This window comes from Ceratotherium simum, chromosome 5 (genome assembly GCF_057802395.1).
Source record: "Ceratotherium simum simum isolate JZ-2026a chromosome 5, ASM5780239v1, whole genome shotgun sequence".
NCBI lineage: Eukaryota > Metazoa > Chordata > Mammalia > Perissodactyla > Rhinocerotidae > Ceratotherium > Ceratotherium simum.
The window spans coordinates 47,544,434-47,563,914 of NC_141904.1; the positions used below are offsets into that span (position 1 = coordinate 47,544,434).

Sequence of the window (19,481 nt, forward strand, 5' to 3'; positions counted from 1 at the left end):
AACACATAGGGACAGAGATTGGATTGGTGGTTACCAGGGGGGGAGGGGGGAGGGAGGAGGGTGAAAGGGATGATTCGGTGCATGTGTGTGGTGATGGGTTGTAGTTGGTATTTTGGTGGTGAACATGATGTAGTCCATGCAGAAATAGAAGTACAATGATGTACACCTGAAATTTTTGCAATGTTATAAACCAATGTTACTGCAATAAACAAATAAGCTAAAAAAAAATAAAAAAAATAAAAAAAAATAAAAAAAAACAAATTTTTCTCTCATACCCTCTCTCCTTCAGAGCCTCTAGTTACCCCTTTATTAGCCATCTTGAAATTGTCCCACAGCTCACTTACGCTTTTTTCATTTTTTAAATTCTTTTCCTCTCTGTTTCATTTTGGACAGTTTCTATTGCTCTGCCTTTGAGTTCACCAATCTTTTCTCCTGCAACGTGTAATCTAATCCTATCCAATGTATTTTTCATCTCAAATATTTTAGTTTTCATCTATAGCAGTTCAATTTAGGTCTTTTTACGTATCTTCCATGTCGCTGTTTAGCTTTTTGGACATATGGAATACAGTAACAATAACCTGTACTGTCCTCTGCTGATTCTGTGTCAGGTCTGGGTTGATTTCCATAGATTGACTATTCTCTCTGTTATGGGTTGTGTTTTCCTGCCTCTTTGCATGCCTGGTAATCTTTGATTGGATGCCACACATGGAGAATTTTACCTTGTTGAGTCCTGGATGTTTTTGTATTCCTTTAAAATCCTCTTGACCTTTGTTCTGGAATGCAGATAAGTTATTTGGAAACAATGTTCCTTTCTAGTCTGGCTTTTATGATTTGTTGGGTCTGTTTGGTGCAGAGCCCAGTAGAGGACAATTACTCTGCACTCCTAGGGCACAGCCTTCCTGAGTGTTTCACTCAGTGCCCCGTGGACCATGAGTTTTTCCAGTCCGGCTGGTGGGAATAGGCACTGTCTCTGGCCCTTGTGAACACCAGGCACTGTTTTCTCTCATCCTTTCGAATGTTCTTTACCCCGGGCCATGGGTAGTTTCTTCACACACATGTGCTGATCCATGCTCTGCTGAATACTCAGAAGAGATGCCCTGCAGATCTCTACGATTTTTTTTTCCTCTGTGGCATCCTCTTTTCTGATCCAGATGATCATAGTCTGGAGTAGTGGGAATGGAAAATAAAAAGAGAATAGGTTTGTAAAACTGTAGGAAAAGAAAGACTTAGGGGTGGCCAGTGAGAAGAGAATTGGCGTGTAGAGCAGTGCTGCTCACAGTGTGGTCCTTGCAAGGAGAGAAGTGCGGACACTGAAAACATTTAGAAACTTTTGTAACAATTTGACAGAGTAAATTGGGGCTTGGATTTTATGTTTCATTTTTCCACATTATTGTATTTTATAAGAAAATAAGTCTGACAGATGGAAATTAAGAACAAAAACCCCAGAAACCTGGTCCTTTCCCACTGATAAACTGAGAAGGAAGAAGTGACCTGGAGAATCTGGACAAAGAGGGAGGTGTAGGTGGATGGGGTTTTTGGCTCAGGTAGGTTTCAGTTAAGGAAACTGAAGGTCCTTGAATGCTGGCAACAGTAACTTATGCCAGATACTTAGTATGAGCCCTCGCTGTGCTCCACAACACCCTCCACCCGGGAACCCAGGGAGTTGGGTGACGGGCCAACCTCTCAGTTCTGAGAAGCGGCAAAGCCAAGGAGCATTTTCCTCTCTCCCCTTCTGCCTTGTTCCTCAGCCTCCTGAGGCTGGATGAGCCTGTGGAGTCCAGGTTGATCTTTTCCTTTGAGCTGAACCAATGTGGTTGGTTTCTTCCTGTTGCTTTGTTATTAGCAATACCTTTTAAGAGTTAACCTATTCTGGAAAAAGCTGTTTGAAGGAGTAGATGAGGTAGAACTTTGTGCAATGATGCAAATGTTCCATAGCTGCCCTAGTCACAAGCGGTCATCAGGGACTTGAAATGGACTTGTTCAAGTACTTGAACTGAGTTTTTAATGTTATCTTATTTTAATTCAGATTTGCTTATGAATAGCCACATGTATAGCCGGTAGGCACTGTGGACAGCTCAGGTGGAAGTTACCAATTGGGATAGTACAATAAAAACACAATCTAAACGATTGCTCGTTCTTACTTTTCTCAGGAACTCTTCTTGTTGTTGGGAAAACCTTGCATTTTTACTTTTTAGGGAGGTATTTCGGAAACTGAAATTTGTGGTAACGTCTTACAGCTAAGGGCCATTTACTTTTCCAGAATAGATAAGTTGTTTCTCTTTCTAGAGGGCAGGGAGAATGGTGAGATTTGCCAGTTGAGTGTTATTTGTCAGATTCAGTGGCTGACCTCTCTTTGTGACATCTTCCACTGCTGTTTCCTTCATCCGGCTGCACTGGCTTCAGCTGTGTTTTTCTCTTTTCAACTGAAGGTGCCCCAAAGGCAAATATAAAATATTCATTCACTGCATCTATGGGAAGTGGCTTTTTGGAGTGGATTTTTGATGAGTCTGTACGTTTATTAATCAATATTTTATAAACTGTTGTTGTGATCGGAAAATAAAGAGCAACTTTGAGGGCCGGCCCCGTGGCTTAGCAGTTGAGCGCGCGCACTCCGCTACTGGCGGCCCAGTAGTTCGGCCCGGTTCGGATCCCGGGCGTGTACCGACGCACCGCTTCTCCGGCCATGCTGAGGCCGCGTCCCACATACAGCAACTAGAAGGATGTGCAGCTATGACATACAACTATCTACTGGGGCTTTGGGGAAAAAAAAAGGAGGAGGATTGGCAATAGATGTTAGCTCAGAGCCGGTCTTCCTCAGCAAAAAGAGGAGGATTAGCATGGATGTTAGCTCAGGGCTGATCTTCCTCACAAAAAAAAAAAAAGAGCAACTTTGACTACTATATTCTAAAGCTCTGGAAAAACTATTGGGTATATTTTTAGTGTGCATATCACTAGCTGTTTCCTGGTGCAGGGAATTCCTCTGCCGGAAGCAATAGAATTCTGAAACTAGAATTGTAAAGATGTAACACTGACATGCTTTCCCCTCAGCAGCTTTCTGTTTGATGCTGATTGTTTGGGGATGGTGTAGGTCTTAGCTTTTTTTTTTTGACCAAGATGAATCTCATTAGGTGGAAATGCTGGTTCAGAGACAAGCCCGAAGCATAGCCTAACCCGGTGGTTCTCAAAGTGTCCTGGACCAGCATTGTCAGTATCAACTGGAAACTCATTAGAAAGGCAGATTCTCAGGCTCCTCCCAGATGTACTAAATCAGAATCTCCGAGGATGGGGCCCAGCAATCTGTGTTTTAACAAACTCACCAGGTGGTTCGGAAGCATGCTGAAGTTTGAGAACCACTGGCCTTATATTTTGGTGTTTGCCCTCGACCATTCTATTTTGTCTTCTGTGTGAGCTCTGGCACAGCACAGCTGGCTCCTTGGTGTCACGCCTCCAGCTATGTGCCACTGTTGGAAGTGAGTGAGGACAGTGAAACTTGTCCCCCCTCAACTAGGAGTAGTGTGGGGAAGAGGTTTGACTAGGAAGGCCAAGAAATCCACCTTCTTCCCCCCAGTCTGAGAGAGATTCCTTTTGGGACAAAGAGATGGTATAGTGTGGTAGGAAGAGTGTTGACTTTGCACCAGAGAGACCTGGCTTCAACTCCCAGCTCTTCTACTAATTAGTTTTGGCCATGTAGGCAACTTTGCCTGACCTTTTTAGCTTTTGTTTCTCCATCTGCAAAATGAAGACTCACTGAAACTGCATAATGCGATAAGTGGAGTTAAACTGCCTAAAATGCGAGGTCACATTATTGCAGGATTAGTGAAATGACCCGAGCCAACCTCCTCCACTAGCCAGCCTGGAGTTCTCAGTGGATTGTGTTGCTGTTCCAACCTATCCTGGTCCTGGCTGTGGTTTGGCGCCACCTAGTGGTGGTTGGCTACTCTAGCTTATATGTCAATGAGATCAGTTCTGGGTCCTGCACCTGATTGCAACTTGCAGGACAGCGGCAGTGATTCCAGGAATTTCCAGGTTAGTTAGTGTCTGATCATTTGCCAGCTCTGGAGTGATTCAGTCTGGAGAATGCCTTCTCTCTGCCTTCCTGCTTCTCAAGACGAGGTTGCTTGCTGTTTCTGCCTGGCCTCACCTTCCTCTCAAAGTGCTTGTGGTGCAGATGGGAGTTACCAATCGGGTTATATCCACATGCGTGCCATCACAAGGGATTTTTACAGAATTGTCTAGACAATTACAGAGATACAATGTAGGTAAAGTGCCCGGTGCATAGAAAGCACTTTAAGAAATGAAAATTCCCTTCTTAGTTCCCTGGTAGGAAGAAAGAAACTGGATTCCACAAGCATTCACTAGTGCGAGCGGGCTCATGGCACAGTGGAACAGGCTGCACTTCGGAGTCAGACAAACCTGGGTTCCCAACCTGCCCACTTCCTCCCTGGGCGAGCCTCTCTGAGCCTCGAAATTTATGAAATGGAGATGATAACATTTAACCCATAAGTATTGTGTTTTTATGAAGAAAGAAGGAAACCCAGAGAGTTGGGAGCCATCCTGGGGTGTCATTCCTAGAGATTCCCAGGAGCAATCAATTCCTGCATCCTTGCACTGCTCCATGATATTGACATGCGATGGGTTTTATTTCTGCCTATTTCTTTGGTAACCCTTTCCACGCTCACTGAAACCTGGAGTAGGTGACAAGAGTGATTTGTGGGCCTCTCTGTAAAAGGCATGTGGCAGTGCAGGGACAGGAACGGGAGTGAGCGTTGCAATAACATGGGTGGCGATGTTTTTGAACATCCTTAAAACTTTTTTAATACATGAAAGTTCTAAATATAGTACTTGAAACATAGAAGGCAATCAACAGATGTTAGTGTTTTTCTCTCTCTGACAAAACACAAAGTAATAAATTTGGATGTGGGACCTAGTTTCAAAACTCAGGTGGTCTTTCAAAACTTCAGTGAAAACTGGAGTTTGAGTCCTTGAGAGCAGATTAAGGCCTCATCTTCTCAGAGCTGTGGGAGAGTCCTCAATTTTTCTTTTGGAATAAAGCAAATGCAGGTGTAGCCTCTGAGCCCCTCCCCTGGCCTCTGGGGTCTGGGGTCTGGACATGGGGCTCCTCAGCTCTGGGGGCTCTTGGCAGCAAGAGGATTTGTCTGGCCAGCTGGGCAATTTTTAAAATGATGATCAAAGTAACACCTACTCATTATTAAAAGTTTGGGGAAGTGTAGGCAAGTTTAAAGAAGCAAACACCTAGCCAACAATGCCCTCCCCCTTCCCCCGCCATCATGCAGATACCGTGTCTGTCCGCTCAGGGGCACTGTCACTCTTGGGCAGATTTCCTTTCCAGTGTCTTTTCTTTGAATTTCTTCTTTATGTATACATGTTGAGATAAACAATTTTTAGATCTTACTTTACTTTTCACGTTATCAGAGTTTTCTTTTAAAAATTAAAAAGAAAGTATTGTTTTTCAGATTATAAATATATAATTCTAGAAAAATTTGATATAGAAATGTGTGAAGTAAAAGGTGAAATTTCTCTCTAATACCACCTACCAGTGTACCTTGTACTAGAAAAAATTTTTTAAATATTGAAATATATAAAGAAGTGAAACTTTCATTTAATACAACCTGTCAGTGCTATATACTACTAGATAAGTTAAAAGAAATTTATAAAATAGAAAGTGAAATTTCCCTGTAATAGTATCTACCAGTGCTACCGCTATTAGTTTTAGTGTGCAATCTTCCAGGTTTTTTTTCATATCAATGGGGGGAGTGTGTGTGTGTGTGTATGTGTACAGGTTACTGAAATGGAATTGTACTATAGAGTTGTCTAGCTTGATTTTTTTCACTTACTAATGTATTCTGAATATCCTTCGATAGTATAAGCATTTTCCAATATCACTAAAACACTTGAATGGCATTTTAAATGGCTACATAATATTTCATCATTTAGATGTAGTCTGTTTTATTTGATCATTTCTTTAAGGCTGCCACTTTGGATCTAAGTAAACATTTCTTCCTATTTCTGATTCTTTCCCTAAGCTAAGTGCCAGACAACCCCACTGAATCAGAGATAAACATTTTAAATTTTCCTCTCCGGGAAAAGTTTATCATTTTGCACTCTTGTCAGTAACTTACAGAATTATGCAATGACAACAATCACAAATGAATGTGATCATCTAAAAAAATCTCTGTTGGGGCCAGCCCAGTGGCGTAGTGGTTAAGTTCGTGCTCTCCGCTTTTGACGGCCCAGGTTCGCAGGTTCGGATCCCAGGTGCAGACTTATGCACCGCTCATCAAACCGTGCCCTGGTGGTGTCCCACATACAAAATAGAAGATGGGCACGGACATTAGCTCAGGGTGAATCTTCCTCAGCAAAAGGAAGAAAATTGGCAACGGATATTAGCTCATGGCCAATCTTCCTCATTCACGCGCACACACACAAAAACCTTTGTTGATATCTTAAGTGAAAAAACTCTTTAATTTGTGTTTCTTACAATACTAAAGGGTTCAATGCTTTGGCATGGTTGATGATCTTCCTCTATGATTTTTGGAACACAAGTGATCTGCCCTCTATTAGAACAAAAAATTAATTCCTGCTCAGATTCCTTAGAACTTCATGGACCCCATTCCAGGAACTAGAACTGGGCATTCTCCACACATGGGGTCAGAAGCTTCTCTCTCGAGGAAGTCCTGTGCCGAGTCCAGGCCGCCTCCTTGCTCCTTCTAGTGGCTTCATCTGCAGCTGCAGCCTCGCCTCCGTTCCTCTCATCAGAACTGGGTTCATCCCTGTGGGAAATCCCAGAAGGGAGCGGCAAAACAAGGGAGCCCCACAGACGGGTCTGGACCTGGGCTTCACTTGTGTCAGAGAATGTGGGGATTGTTTTCCTTCGTGGCTAGGCAGCTTCTCTTAGAGTGGGCTGTTTGTGTCCTTGTCACCTTGGCTGCTGGGGAGGAACTAGAGGCAGCAGATCAGCTCTCAGCCAGGTGCCTGATGGGGACAGCAGGTGGAAAGGATACTCTAGTTACTTCTCATTCTCCTTTCTAAAACTTTGAGTCCTCTGGACTCTTTTTATAGAGGGGAAAGTTATAAGTAAAGTAATTAAAATTAACTTCCATGGCTGCCAGGGGGTTCTGTCAGTGAACCCTGAAATCACATAGCTACAGGCACTCATTCTTGTTACCCTAGCTTAGCAGAGTCAGGAAATGCTTGTGAAGGTTCTAGAATGGGAACCTTCTAGAAGAGAGGGTAACTAACTTTGAGGGAAGGACAGGAGAGAAGGTTTAGAGAGCTAGACTTGTCGCTTTCTAGCATATGCCCACTGCCCTTTTCACACTCCCTCACTCGATTAAAGTTTGTTTCAGGCTATAAAAATAATTTAGTCATTACGGAAAAAACTAATTAAAAATCACCAATTTGCTCAGTCTTTTTTATGACTGCATAATAGTACATATGCCATAGCTTATTTGATAGGAATTAGACATTTGATTGATGCTCATTTTTCATAAGGTATTATAAATGATGCTGAGATGAAGATCCTTCAGACAGTCTGACTCTGATTATTTCCCTAGAATAAATTTCTGCAGTAGAATTTTTGGGTCAAAATAATCTGAACTTTCTAAATTCTGTTGATATTTGATATCAAGTTTTCTCTTAAAAGCTTGTTACCATTTCTCCTATCCCCACAGAGTGGAGAGTGTCTGTCTGTCAGTGTCATTGCTAACACTGCTGTTGTTTTAAACCTTTGCCAGTTGAATAGATAAAGCATGGTACGTTATTTTAATTTGCAACTTAAAAAAATCGTGAGAAAAGTTAAAGATTTTCTCTTATATTCGTTCATCATTCCTACTAGTTTTGTTATTCGTCTTTTTCCATTCTTTGCCCATTTTTTTTATATTGGACTGTTAGTTTTTTGCATATTGGAGTTAAGTTCTTTTTTGTCACGTAGCGCAGATGGTTTTACTAGTTTGACATTTGCCTTTTGATTTGTAGTATTTTCCTTAAAGAAGTTGTGTGTGTGTTTGTGTGTGTGAAGTTTAAAAACTACAAGAAAGTACTAGAGGAAATAACCCTTATTTACCTACCACCCAGAATGCACAAACATTTATATATTGTCATTTTGGCTTTTTTTTTTTTTTTTTTGGTGAGGAAGATCAGCCCTGAGCTAACATCCATGCTAATCCTCCTCTTTTTGCTGAGGAAGACCGGCCCTGAGCTAACATCTATTGCCAATCCTCCTCCTTTTTTCCCCAAAGCCCCAGTAGATAGTTTTATGTCATAGTTGCACATCCTTCTAGTTGCTGTATGTGGGATGCGGCCTCAGCATGGCCGGAGAAGCGGTGCGTCGGTGTGCGCCCGGGATCCGAACCTGGGCTGCCAGTAGCGGAGCGCGAGCACTTAACCACTAAGCCACAGGGCTGGCCCAATTTTGGCTTATTTTTAATAAAGAAAGTAGAATATTACAGGTAAATTGGTATCATCTTGGTTCCCCTTTGCATTTCATTTCCCCCTTCCCAGGGCAGCTGCTATTATGAATTGAGTGTCTGGATCCTTCCAGTCCCAGCTTTTATACTGTGACCACATATACAGTATCAATCAACAGTATATAGTACTAGTTTGTGTGTGTATGTGTGCTTGCTTTAACTTACATATGTACTACCTCTCATATTACTGCATCATTGAGCAATTTTCCTTATTTGCACGAGTGTGTTCAGTTCAGTTCATAATGATTGCACAGATCTAGTTCATTCATTTTGATTGCTGTATAGTATCGCATCCATTAAATGTAACTCCACATTCTTCTTCAGTGTATTGATCAATTTTTCTCTATTGGTGAAGACTGAAGATGCTTCTAGGTTTCTGGGTTTTCATTTCAGTGCTGCAGTGAGCATCTGTGTGTGCATCTCCCCCTGCATGTTGGGAGATCTTCTCGAGGGGCATGTTGTGAGTAATGTGGATTTTCAGCTTTACGAGCTCTTGGCAAATTCTTCCCAAAGTGCTCATGCCTGTCGACAGCCCCCCAGCAGTGTGAAAGCCTTCCTCTCGTCCCACACCTGCACTGGGATGCGGATGGTGGTATCAGGCTTCCGGATTTTTGCCCATCTGGGAGTGAGGTAGCATCTCATTGTGGTTTTAATTTGCAGATCCTGATTGCTGGTGGGATTGAACATCTTTTTAAATGGTTATTGCCTAAAGTTTAACGGGTTTTCTCTTCTCTGCCCCTTCCCTTCCTATCCTTGGCTCATTTTTCCCATTGGGTTACTTATCTTTTTCTTATGATTATTGGTGTTCTTTATATGTTTTAGACACTAGTACCTTGTTTTATATGTTGTAGCCATCTTCTGATTCCTGGCTTGCCTTTCATTTCTTTTTTTATTTTAATTTTTTGTATTTATTTACTTAAAAATTTTAATTATTTCTACTTAATTATTTTAGACCACTTCAAAAACTAGTCACACTACAATTTCCATTGTGGGTTATGAAAGGAAATAAGTGAGTTACAGGAAAAAAATTTTTTAAAAGGTAAAATCATGACTTATACAGTATAAAAGTCAGACAGTTGTGTGTATTTTCTCATAATAGCTTTTGTTTTTCACACTGAAGCCTTTAGTCCGTCTGGAGGTTTTTGCTTTTGTAGTTAAATGTATTTCCCTGCTTGTGGCTTTTCCTCTGCATTGACGCTTTCAGATTCCTCCCTGAGCCCCAAGAAGTCTGCACTGACAGTCTCTTCTCCGTCGCCTTGTGCTCTTTGCCTGCTCTGGAGTCACAAGCCGAGGGCATGCAGTGTTTGTCGAGGGGATTTCTCTGTGTTTTGCGCACGGTTAATGTTTCTGACATTGGTGATTTTGGTTTCATGTGGACCCTAGCCCCAAGGGGCTAGATTCCACTAGTGTTTAGAATTAGTTCAGTTTTTGAAACTCCCGCGAAGTCTGTTGGGTATGTTTTGTGCCTGGCTCTGGAAATGCTCCCAGGTCTGGGAATGCGCTGAGTCTCCAGGGTCTCCCATAAAGACGCTCCTGCTTGCTTTGAACACATGGCCCCATTGTGTGTTTTTGTAAGAGATCAAAGGAATTGAAAAAGTATGTTATTCTTGTCAGTGTCCTAGCTCCATGGAAACTAAAGTTACATCTAATGAGTCGGGTGCTTTGAATTTTTCCCACTCCTGCCCACCCCATTTAGAGCAAGAGAAAACAGGAGAAATCATTATCTTTTCGACAATATGTGTTTTCTGTAGTTCAGATGAAAATAAGGAAAATAAGAGTTGACCAATTTGTAGGACTTTCTTGATAGGTTGTCACCAGCGTCCCACGGAGAACGTGTCAAATGTGACGGTCTTAACGCCTGTGGGAAACAGCAGCTTCATTAGAGACTGTTGCCCAGTACCCCCATGTGTGTGTGCCTCTGCTGTCCTGTCACCACGTGTCTTGCTGGCTTCTTTCTCAGCAGAGAGGAGGTGTGAGAAGTGGGCGCAGGATGATTCCCAAGTCAGCCCTGGGTCTTCCCGCCAAGGAGCACCCACCGAGGACCCTTTCTTTTGGCCTCTGCCCACCCATTGCCAAGGGCCACAGCAGCTTCAGTAACCAGAAACTATTATCGACAGCTGGCATTTTTTGCATGTTTATTTCTGCTTAAAAAGATTTTGCCTTTTCTCTCTCTTTTCCCTGAATATTAACATTTTCTTTTTACCCTGTCCTTGTGTTTCTTCCTTAGGCCGGAAGCTGAGAGGAAAAGCCTTTTATTTTGTCAACGGCAAAGTGTTCTGTGAGGAAGACTTCCTGGTGAGTTTGTCACCCAAGCTTCCCCTCCCCCCCATCCTGATCAGAGTCAGCAGGGAGCATGCGGAGGGGCCGGGCCAAGCAGAAGAGGGCGATTTCTCCCCATGATGCCCAGCGCTGCTGGGAAGCTGCACTGCTGGAGAAAGGGGTCCTGACTTCCCTTCTGTAGATGGCTGGGGTGGCCCATGTTCCCAAGACAAATGACAAACTGCAGAGCTCTGTGCTTTGAAGGGATTTGAGGGTCACTTGGCCTGTCCTCTTGTCGCTTTGCACATTCCTGCCTGCTCCACCCGTCTCTTAAACCTCTGCACTGGGACCGGGCCCTCTTCTCATCCTGCCTGCTCTCCATGGAAATCCAGCCTCTCCCACGCATCGAAAGTCCATCCATGTGCCAGTGACTCCCAGATCTGAGCTCCAGCCCCGTGAGCACCTCTGAGGCCAGCTGCTGACATCTCTCTGCCCACTGGACAGTCCCCTGGGCTGTCCCCTAGCCCCTCACACTCCATTTGTCTGAAGCAGAATCATCACCTTGCCTGGCTCCTGTCTCTCAGCACAGTCTCCCAGGGTCTTCCTTGGCCCCTCCTCCTCCTCATCTCTCCCAGAATGCGGCCAAGCATTGAGCCCTGTGCCACCCTGTCCTTCCCTGGGCCTGCTTAGCTCACAGGTCAGCGTGGCTCAGCCAGGCTACCCTAAGGGCCTCCTCCACACTGCCTGCACAGGTGGCAACCCAGCCCGCCCAGGCCCCCTGTCTCCAGGGTTCAAAGCATGTGCAGAAGCTCTGCGATCTGGAGCTGCCGGCCTCCTGTCTCGCTCACTCTGCTGCTTGCTGTTCTCTGCACGCTCCAGAGCCTCATACCTTCATGCCTCTGCTTGTGCCGTCTCCCCTGCTTGGAATGTCTTCACCCTTTCTTTGCCCTGATAGCTTCGGCTGTCTTCCTTGACCCTGTACCCCTACAGTGCAGCGCCCCTCATCTGCACTGCCGCCTGGCCGGGTCTTGCCCTGGCAGAGCAGTCAGCGCACTGCATTGCATCCCTTTACAAGTCTTTCTCTCCGACTTGACCGTAAGCTCCTAGGGAGGGAAGAACGCGCTTCTTCACCTTTACATCTTCAGGTCCTAACACAAGGCCAAGCATGGGGTGGTGCTCGGTACGTGGTAGTTGAACTGACCCTGCGTTTCAGGGGTGAGGAACGTGAGACCCGGAGGTGGCTCGGGCCCTGCTTCCTTGTGAGTGTGAGGGTTGATTCATCATGACTCGTGTTTGCCAATAACACACAAGCAAACCCAAACTGGCTTAGCAAGAAGGAAACGCACTCCAGCTTTGTGCCCGGGAGTCATTTCCCTTCAGTCTTTGGCCCTGCCTCTCACCCTGTTGGCTCATCTCAGGCCTCTGTGATGGCCACGTGGCAGCAGCACTCCAGAGTTTGCATTCTCTGCTTTGAATCTGAAGGGCCAGGTGCCTGTCCTGCACCCGTGGGCTCACTGGCTCTTGTGGGTCACACGTCCATCCCTGGGCAAAATCATTGGCGCTGGAGGAATGCGAGGCTCCGATTGGCCAGGTCTGAGTCAGTGCCCCGCCTTGGAACCCAGCGTGGGGTCAGCCCCAGGAATCATGGGGACCACAAGGTGGGATGTGGGGTGTCTTACTCCTAGAATGGGGAGGAGGTGCCAGGCAGCAGAAACCTCCAGTACGTTACATGGTGTAGAGTGGCAGAAAGTTTCCCTTTTTCCTTCTTTCTTCCTTCCTTTCCGTTACATTTTCCCCCATTAAATGTTGCAATATCTAAGCTTCTAGTACCTTCCAGTGCATAGTATCTAGTATGTTTTCTGAAGTGAGTTCTTCGTTTCTTTCAAGACTCCAGCTGTGTGTGTGTTTTGGTAAGGTAAGGCAGATAATATTTATTGAATTTCTTTGAAGCTAACTATAAAAGTCATTGGCTTTTTAACCAGAATCAGACTTGAGTTTGAATGCTATCCTTACCTCTTGTAGGCTGTGTGACCTTGAGACGTTCACTTAAACTCTCTGAGCTTTCCTTTGCTTCCACTTCTCAATATAATATATACCTTGCAGAATTGTTTTAAGGATTAGAGCAGTGGTCTCAAACTTGGGCCTGCATCACATTCCCCTGATGGGCTTGTGAAAACACAGTTGCAAGGTCCCACCCCCTGAATTTTCAATTCAGTAGGTCTGGGGTGGAGCCCAAGAATTTGCATTTCTAACAAGTTCCCAGGTGATGCCAGGAAACTTCTCTTTGAGAACCACTGGGTTCGAGATGAAAGCCTCTCCATGCCCAGCCTCTTACACAGAGCCTGGCATGTCATGGGTGCCGGACACAGCTGTTGTAAGGGCGAGTGGTGCTAGTGTTTGTAATACAGAAGATATTCCGTGATTCATCACAACGGCGTTGTCCTCAGGGAAATGACAGACTCCTGTACCGAGTAACACATCTTTCTTGGAAATCCCTTGTTCTCCTCTGGACTGGCGGGGAGGCGGCTGGATCCGTCTGCCTGCCTGGGCTAACTTGTTCTTCTCTCTCCTCTGCAGTACTCTGGATTCCAGCAGTCTGCTGACAGGTGTTTTCTTTGTGGGCATCTGATCATGGACATGGTGAGTGGGGTCAGCCGACCGAGATACTAGCGTGGGAAGGCATTCAGAGGAAAAAGAAATTCATAACTGAGAGCAGTGTTTCCTCCCTCGATTTTTGCTTACAGCTGGCTTTATTAAAAGAAGACCCTGTGCAGTGCAGCTTGTGTGCTTTAGTAGAACCCACATTGGTGGCTTTTATTGGTGTTAACATCCTTAACCATCCGGTTCACATGAGGTCGTGTTTCTGATGAGGCTCTCTCTTCTGGGCCGTCTGGATCACACCTCCCTATGATGTTCTGTGATCCTTGTGGCGTCCCAGGTGAGATGGCAAACGGAGCCTGTGTTTACTGCAGAAATCTCAGCTCCCTTGAGTCAGGTGCAGAAAGTCAGGTAAACACGGCTGTTTGCCCCGTGTTCTGCACAGCTCAGTCCATTCCTAAGATGAGTTTGCGGGCCATTAGTTCTGAGACTGGGGAACAAGGAGTAAGTATTGTACGTTCTGTTCCTCACTCAGCCACTGGCTCTCTGAGCTTCAGCCTCTTGGGCCTCAGTCTCTTTATCTCTCAGTGGGGACAGTCTTTCCTTCCTGACTTCCTTATAGAGTGAGGTTGTGAGGTTCATGAATACAGAGTTCGTTTTGTATCAAATCGTTCACCATTGGACATCAGGCCTGTAGAATTTCTTTAATATACTGGTCAGAGGAAATGATTATATTTCATTCTTTTAGTTGGAAAGAGTTATTAAATCTCTCTCTAAGCTGACTCGTTAATTCCATTCTGGAGAAGGGAATTGCTAATCATTGCTATTTTTTTTTTTTACCTTTTTATTGAGAAACAGGTCAGAGTAAAGGGTGTACATCTTAAGTGTACAGCTGATATGAATTTTTACATATGCATATATCCATGTAACTACCACTCAGATCAAGAAGTAGAACGTTTCCCACATCCCACACCCCAGAAAGTTCCTTCTTGTCCTCCTCCCAGACAAGAGCCCCCTCCCATAGAGGTATCCACTATTCTGACCTCTATTGCCCCAGATTCGTTTTGCTGCTCCCAGAACTTCATATAAATGGAATCATACGGTATAGAGTCCTTTGGGTCTGCCTTTTCTCGCTTAGAAAAATGTTTTTGAGATTCACCATGTTGTTGCCTGTGTTGGTAGCTCGGTTATTTTCATTGCTAAGTAGAATTCCATTGTATGGATTTAGGAGTTTATTTGTCCGTTCTCCTGCTGATGGGGATTTGAGTGGTCCCGGTTTTGGGCCATTTATGAATAAAGCTGCTGTGAACACTCTTACACATGTCTTTGATGGACATAAACACTGCTTCCTGCTGGCTTTATGCTAACGTGTATAAAACAACAGTGGACCAGAGCCGACCCTGTTCGTGAGAGGACCTGCTGTTGTCTGGCCCTGACACATCACAGCCGAGCTTAGCCCTGTGAGGGCTGTGTCCTTGTTAGTAGCCCAGGCCTCCCTGGGAACATGGCCCTCCACCCGTTCCCCCAAGGGAGGCAGGCAGGAGCCACACACCCTCACCCCGACCTCCCCAAGTGCCTGCCAGACTCCACAGGGCTCGATTTCTTTAGCAGAATCTGTCCTTGATTTTATTTATTTATTTTTTCCCCCAAAGCCCCAGTAGATAGTTGTATGTCATAGTTGCACAGCATTCTAGTTGCTGTATGTGGGACGCGGCCTAAGCATGGCCGGAGAAGCGGTGCGTCGGTGCGCGCCCAGGATTCGAACCTGGGCCACCAGCAGCGGAGCGCACGCACTTAACTGCTAAGCCATGGGGCCGGCCCTGTCCTTGATTTTAGAGTCCTCCTGACAAACCCACCACATGTGAGGTCAACAGTGTCCAAATTTATGAACGTGACTATACCCTACTCTTATTTCTGGGTATCCTAAGCCTTCTTTGGGCCTCAGGGTATTTCATTTACCCATGGCTGCATGACAAACCACCCCAAAACTTAGTGGTTTAAAACAACAGTGATTTATTATTATCACGATTCCATGAGTGGAGAATTAGGCTGGAGCTCAGCGAGGCGGCGATTATTCTGCTCTCTGTGGCATTGACTGGGGTCACTTACTCAGCTGTGCTCAGCTGGTGGCAGAGTTGAACAGCCAAGATGACCTGTCACCCTCCAGGCCTCTCTCCCTGTGGCTGATAGTCTTATTTGGTAGTCTAGTGTGGGCTTCCTTATAGTGAGAGAGAGGACGCGGAAGCTGCCAGTCTTACATCCTTGACTCAGAAATCTCAGAACTTCATTTCTTCCTCATTCGATTGATTAAAGAAAGTCTCAAGGCAGGGGAAATCCTCTCCACTTGTTGAAGTGAGGATCAGCCTGTGCATACAGGAACGGGAGGAATTGAATTTTGGAGACCGTCTCTACCACACGGGGTAGTATGAAGTTGAACCTGGATTCTTACAGGTCTTCCCTAGGACTTGAAAACTTTCAGCAAATGTCTGTCTGGTAGTGACACCCAGTTTTAAAAACAGAACCCTTAACTGCTGCCAAGAATTGTCATAATGCAGAGGAAGATTCTTTCAGATACTACCCCTGTTCTCCAACAGAACCCCAGTTGTCCAACTCTGTGTGAATTGTCTGTCTGTGCCCCCCTTTGTTAATCGGGGAGAATACTCTGCACTTGAAGGTTAGAACTGGGCATTTTTCCACATTAAAAAAAAAATTATTGGGGGCGGGCTTGGTGGCGCAGCAATTAAGTGCGCACACTCTGCTGTGGTGGCCCGGGGTTTGCAGGTTCGGATCCCGGGCGCGCACCCATGCGCCGTTTGTCAAGCCATGCTGTGGCGGCGTCCCATATAAAGTAGAGGAAGATGGGCATGGATGTTAGCCCAGGGCCAATCTTCCTCAAGACAAAAGGGGAGGATTGGCATCAGATGTTAGCTCAGGGCTAGTCCTCCTTACAAAAAAAAAAAAAAATTATTACAACTAGTCAGAATGCAGCAAAATGGCATCTTTATCCTACCACACCTCTGGAACAGTGTGGATTAAGTTAATGTGAGGATCTCTTTCTGCCAAGACAGCATTAGTTTGGGTCGAAATGCATCCCAAGGTCCAGATTGCCAAGTGGACTTGGGAAGCCCAGCCGGTTGTTTTTACTATTTGGCAGCTTAATAGGGGCCTCAAAGGTTAGTGAAACCCCAGAGGGAATTGAGGAAGCCTGAAAGCTGAGCTGTCAGAGGAAGGCTGGAGTAGCACCGAGTCCCCCCCTTACCCCTCAGCTGCAGTGTGCAAGGTGTGGGGTTGGCCTCGGAGGCAGCACTGGGGCGCTGGAAGGAGCCGGGACACAACACACCTTTCTCACAGGCCTCACGAGCACTGACAAGGGTTTCCTCAGTTCCAAGTCCCCTTCCTTCTGCCTGTTGGAAGGCTTTCTGTGTGGCCCCCGCTCCGGAATCCTGAAGCCAATTCTGCACATTCCTTGCAGATGAGTATCTGGGTGCAGCCTTGCTGGTGTTGATTCCATAGCTCAGTTGTTTGTGCTAAGTTTCATGGCAGGTAATCGCAGAAATGAATCTCCTCTTGAGTCAGCAAAGATGCTTTCAACTGCAAATTGTAGAAAAACCCAGACTCATTTTAACTCAGACTGGTGGTTCTCAAACTTTAGCATGCATCGGAATCACTTTATTAAAACACCAACTGCTGGGCCTCACCCCAGAGTTTCTGATTCAGTAGATCTGGGGCAAGGCCCAAGAATGTGCATTTCTAATAAGCTCCCAGGTGATGCTGATGCTGCAGGTTCAGGGACCACACTTTGAGAACCACTGACTTAATAGGAAAAATGTTTGATTTCCCCTAACAGGAGGTTTGGAGGCAGGCAGTTCCATGGTGGGTTAATTTGATTCCTCACTGGCATCACCAAGGGTGTTCTCTCCATCTCTTCTCTCTCCTACCCTCCCTGTCTCGGCTCTGTCTTGGTTTCAAGATGGCCTCTTACAGTTCCGGGTATCACATCCAGATCGAATGATGCTGAGAGGAAGAAGGTTTGTGGGGCTTTCTCTTTGTTGTGTTTAAAAACAACAAAGAGGCTTTGCTTACACTTGGATTTGAGATAATCAGGGGCCCGCCAAGTCACGGCTTCTGGATTTTCATGCTGCAGAGTCAAAGCTGCTTAGAAAGGGCACCCAGGAGGCAGAAGTTAAGAGGTTTTTTCCAAGCTCTGCCATTTCCATGTGGTATTTCCTTTAATCTTTCCACGTACTTGCTGCTTCCCAAATCTGGGATGGATCCTTTCGTGGCGCTGCTTTGCATCATTTCCTGCAAAAAACTGTAAAAGTTTGTTGATGGGGGCCCTCTAAATTCGTTCCTGGAGGTTTATGAAGTACAGAAGAAGGATCCTGTTTGGTTCCCTCCTGTTTATACATCTAACTAGATGAGCTTTTCCTGCCCTGTCATCTTGACCTTGGTCCAAGTGAAATTGGGATGAGTGAGCCCCATGTGGTTGATTGCTCATATGGTCCCTTGGTCTGATGTGTTTCTCCCTTCTGCCATCCCTTCCTTCCCCATAATCCCTGCTGAGTCCTGGCCTCTTCCTTTGCGCCCCCAGATCCTGCAGGCCCTGGGGAAATCCTACCACCCTGGCTGTTTCCGCTGTGTCATCTGTAACGAGTGTTTAGACGGTGTGCCCTTCACCGTGGACTCAGAGAACAAGATCTACTGTGTTCGAGATTACCACAAGTAAGGAGAGCTGGGAGCCGAGAGGAGGTGCCTGTGTAAGCCACGCTGCTCTCAGCAGAGCTGAAGATGGAAGCCTGCTGGGGTAGCTGCAGGCTGCCTGTACTGTTGGTCCACAGTCCTGCACAGGCTTAATGGCGAGGGGTGTAGCAGGAGCCTCGGGAGGTCAGTTGATGCCCATGCAGGCAGGAGCTGGTTAAAGAATCATGTTTACTGAAAAAACAGCATAAAAACCTGTAATCAGATTGCCTGCTAGGCCTCAGGATTAACCACCAAGCCCTGTGGCTCCAGCTTTACACGACTTCAAAAGGCGCCGATTCGGTGCTGGTTTCCCTCAGTTTGCCTGGGCCTATGTTAGGCACCAGGAAGGAGTAAACAGACAGGCTGGTCTCGATCCCTAGGAGAGGGAGAGGCAGCCAAATGTGCTTGTTACCCTGAGGAACAATCTTGAAGCAGTACTGAAGCATATCCCAGAGGGAGAGCCGTGCTCGTCTTTACACGAGAGCTGGCAGGATTTACATGGAGAGCGCCGGCCAGGAGACAGGGCTGGGCCAGTGAGCAAGGCTCCCTGCAGGCTCCAGACACAAGTCTCATTCTGGGCCTTGCCTCCCAGAAACACCACAATGTGCCTTTACTGCTCCTTTGCTTCTCCCTCCAGGGTGTTGGCCCCCAAGTGTGCAGCCTGTGGGCTTCCCATCCTTCCACCTGAGGTAAGAGGCTCTTTCAGACCTGCTCCTGGGTCATTCCAAGATCTGTGTCCTGTTCTTCCACCTTTAAAATAAACCCTTCCAAAATTTCAGCTCTGAGATAAATAGTGTCCTCACCAAGAAGCTCCTTTCTCACTAGCCAGCATCCCCAGGCCAGTGTCCTTCTTGTGACCTGTTTGTTCCTATAATCAGGTCAAACTCTGACTTGGTACTAACTCCTAGGTTAGAAGATAAGCATAAAGCTTGCCTTTTATTAATTTTTTAAAAAGAACCATCCGTGTAGGTGGTTTTTTCAGTGTTGACTCTGACGTTCCAGAAGGTAGGACTGCTGTCCCTCCCACTTCCTCTCCTCAGCTGACTGCGTCCTTTCTCCTACTAGTGTTATATCCACTACTCATTTATGCTCTTCTCCTAAGGCTGCCTGCTTGTTACCTCAGAATCCCCCAACCCCCTCAGCATGTGGAGCCCTGTGGGCCCCTCAACTGGCCTCTTGTTCTTGCTTTCCTTTCTTCCAGGGCTCAGATGAGACCATCCGTGTTGTGTCCATGGACAGAGACTACCATGTGGAGTGTTACCACTGTGAGGTAGGCACCCTGCCAAGGTCCCCAAAGCCCGTTGTAGAAGTCCAAGAGAAAAGCATCCTGGGTTCACTGGGGCATGAGATGGTCAGCAAGATTCGGGCAAGGGGCTGCCCTCCAGAGCTGATGGAGGA

General features: G+C 45.9%; 1 protein-coding gene across 1 annotated transcript in view; it reads left to right on the forward strand.

Moving 5' to 3' along the window:
• The window catches only part of LIMD1 (LIM domain containing 1), a 75,437-nt gene that overhangs the window by 50,720 nt on the left and 5,236 nt on the right, over positions 1–19,481 (forward strand). The window contains exons 3-7 of the mRNA XM_004419599.3: positions 10,714–10,781; positions 13,323–13,385; positions 17,935–18,065; positions 18,721–18,772; positions 19,285–19,353. Coding sequence (XP_004419656.1) covers positions 10,714–10,781; positions 13,323–13,385; positions 17,935–18,065; positions 18,721–18,772; positions 19,285–19,353 — 383 coding nt within the window. The remainder of the gene's footprint in view (positions 1–10,713; positions 10,782–13,322; positions 13,386–17,934; positions 18,066–18,720; positions 18,773–19,284; positions 19,354–19,481) is intronic.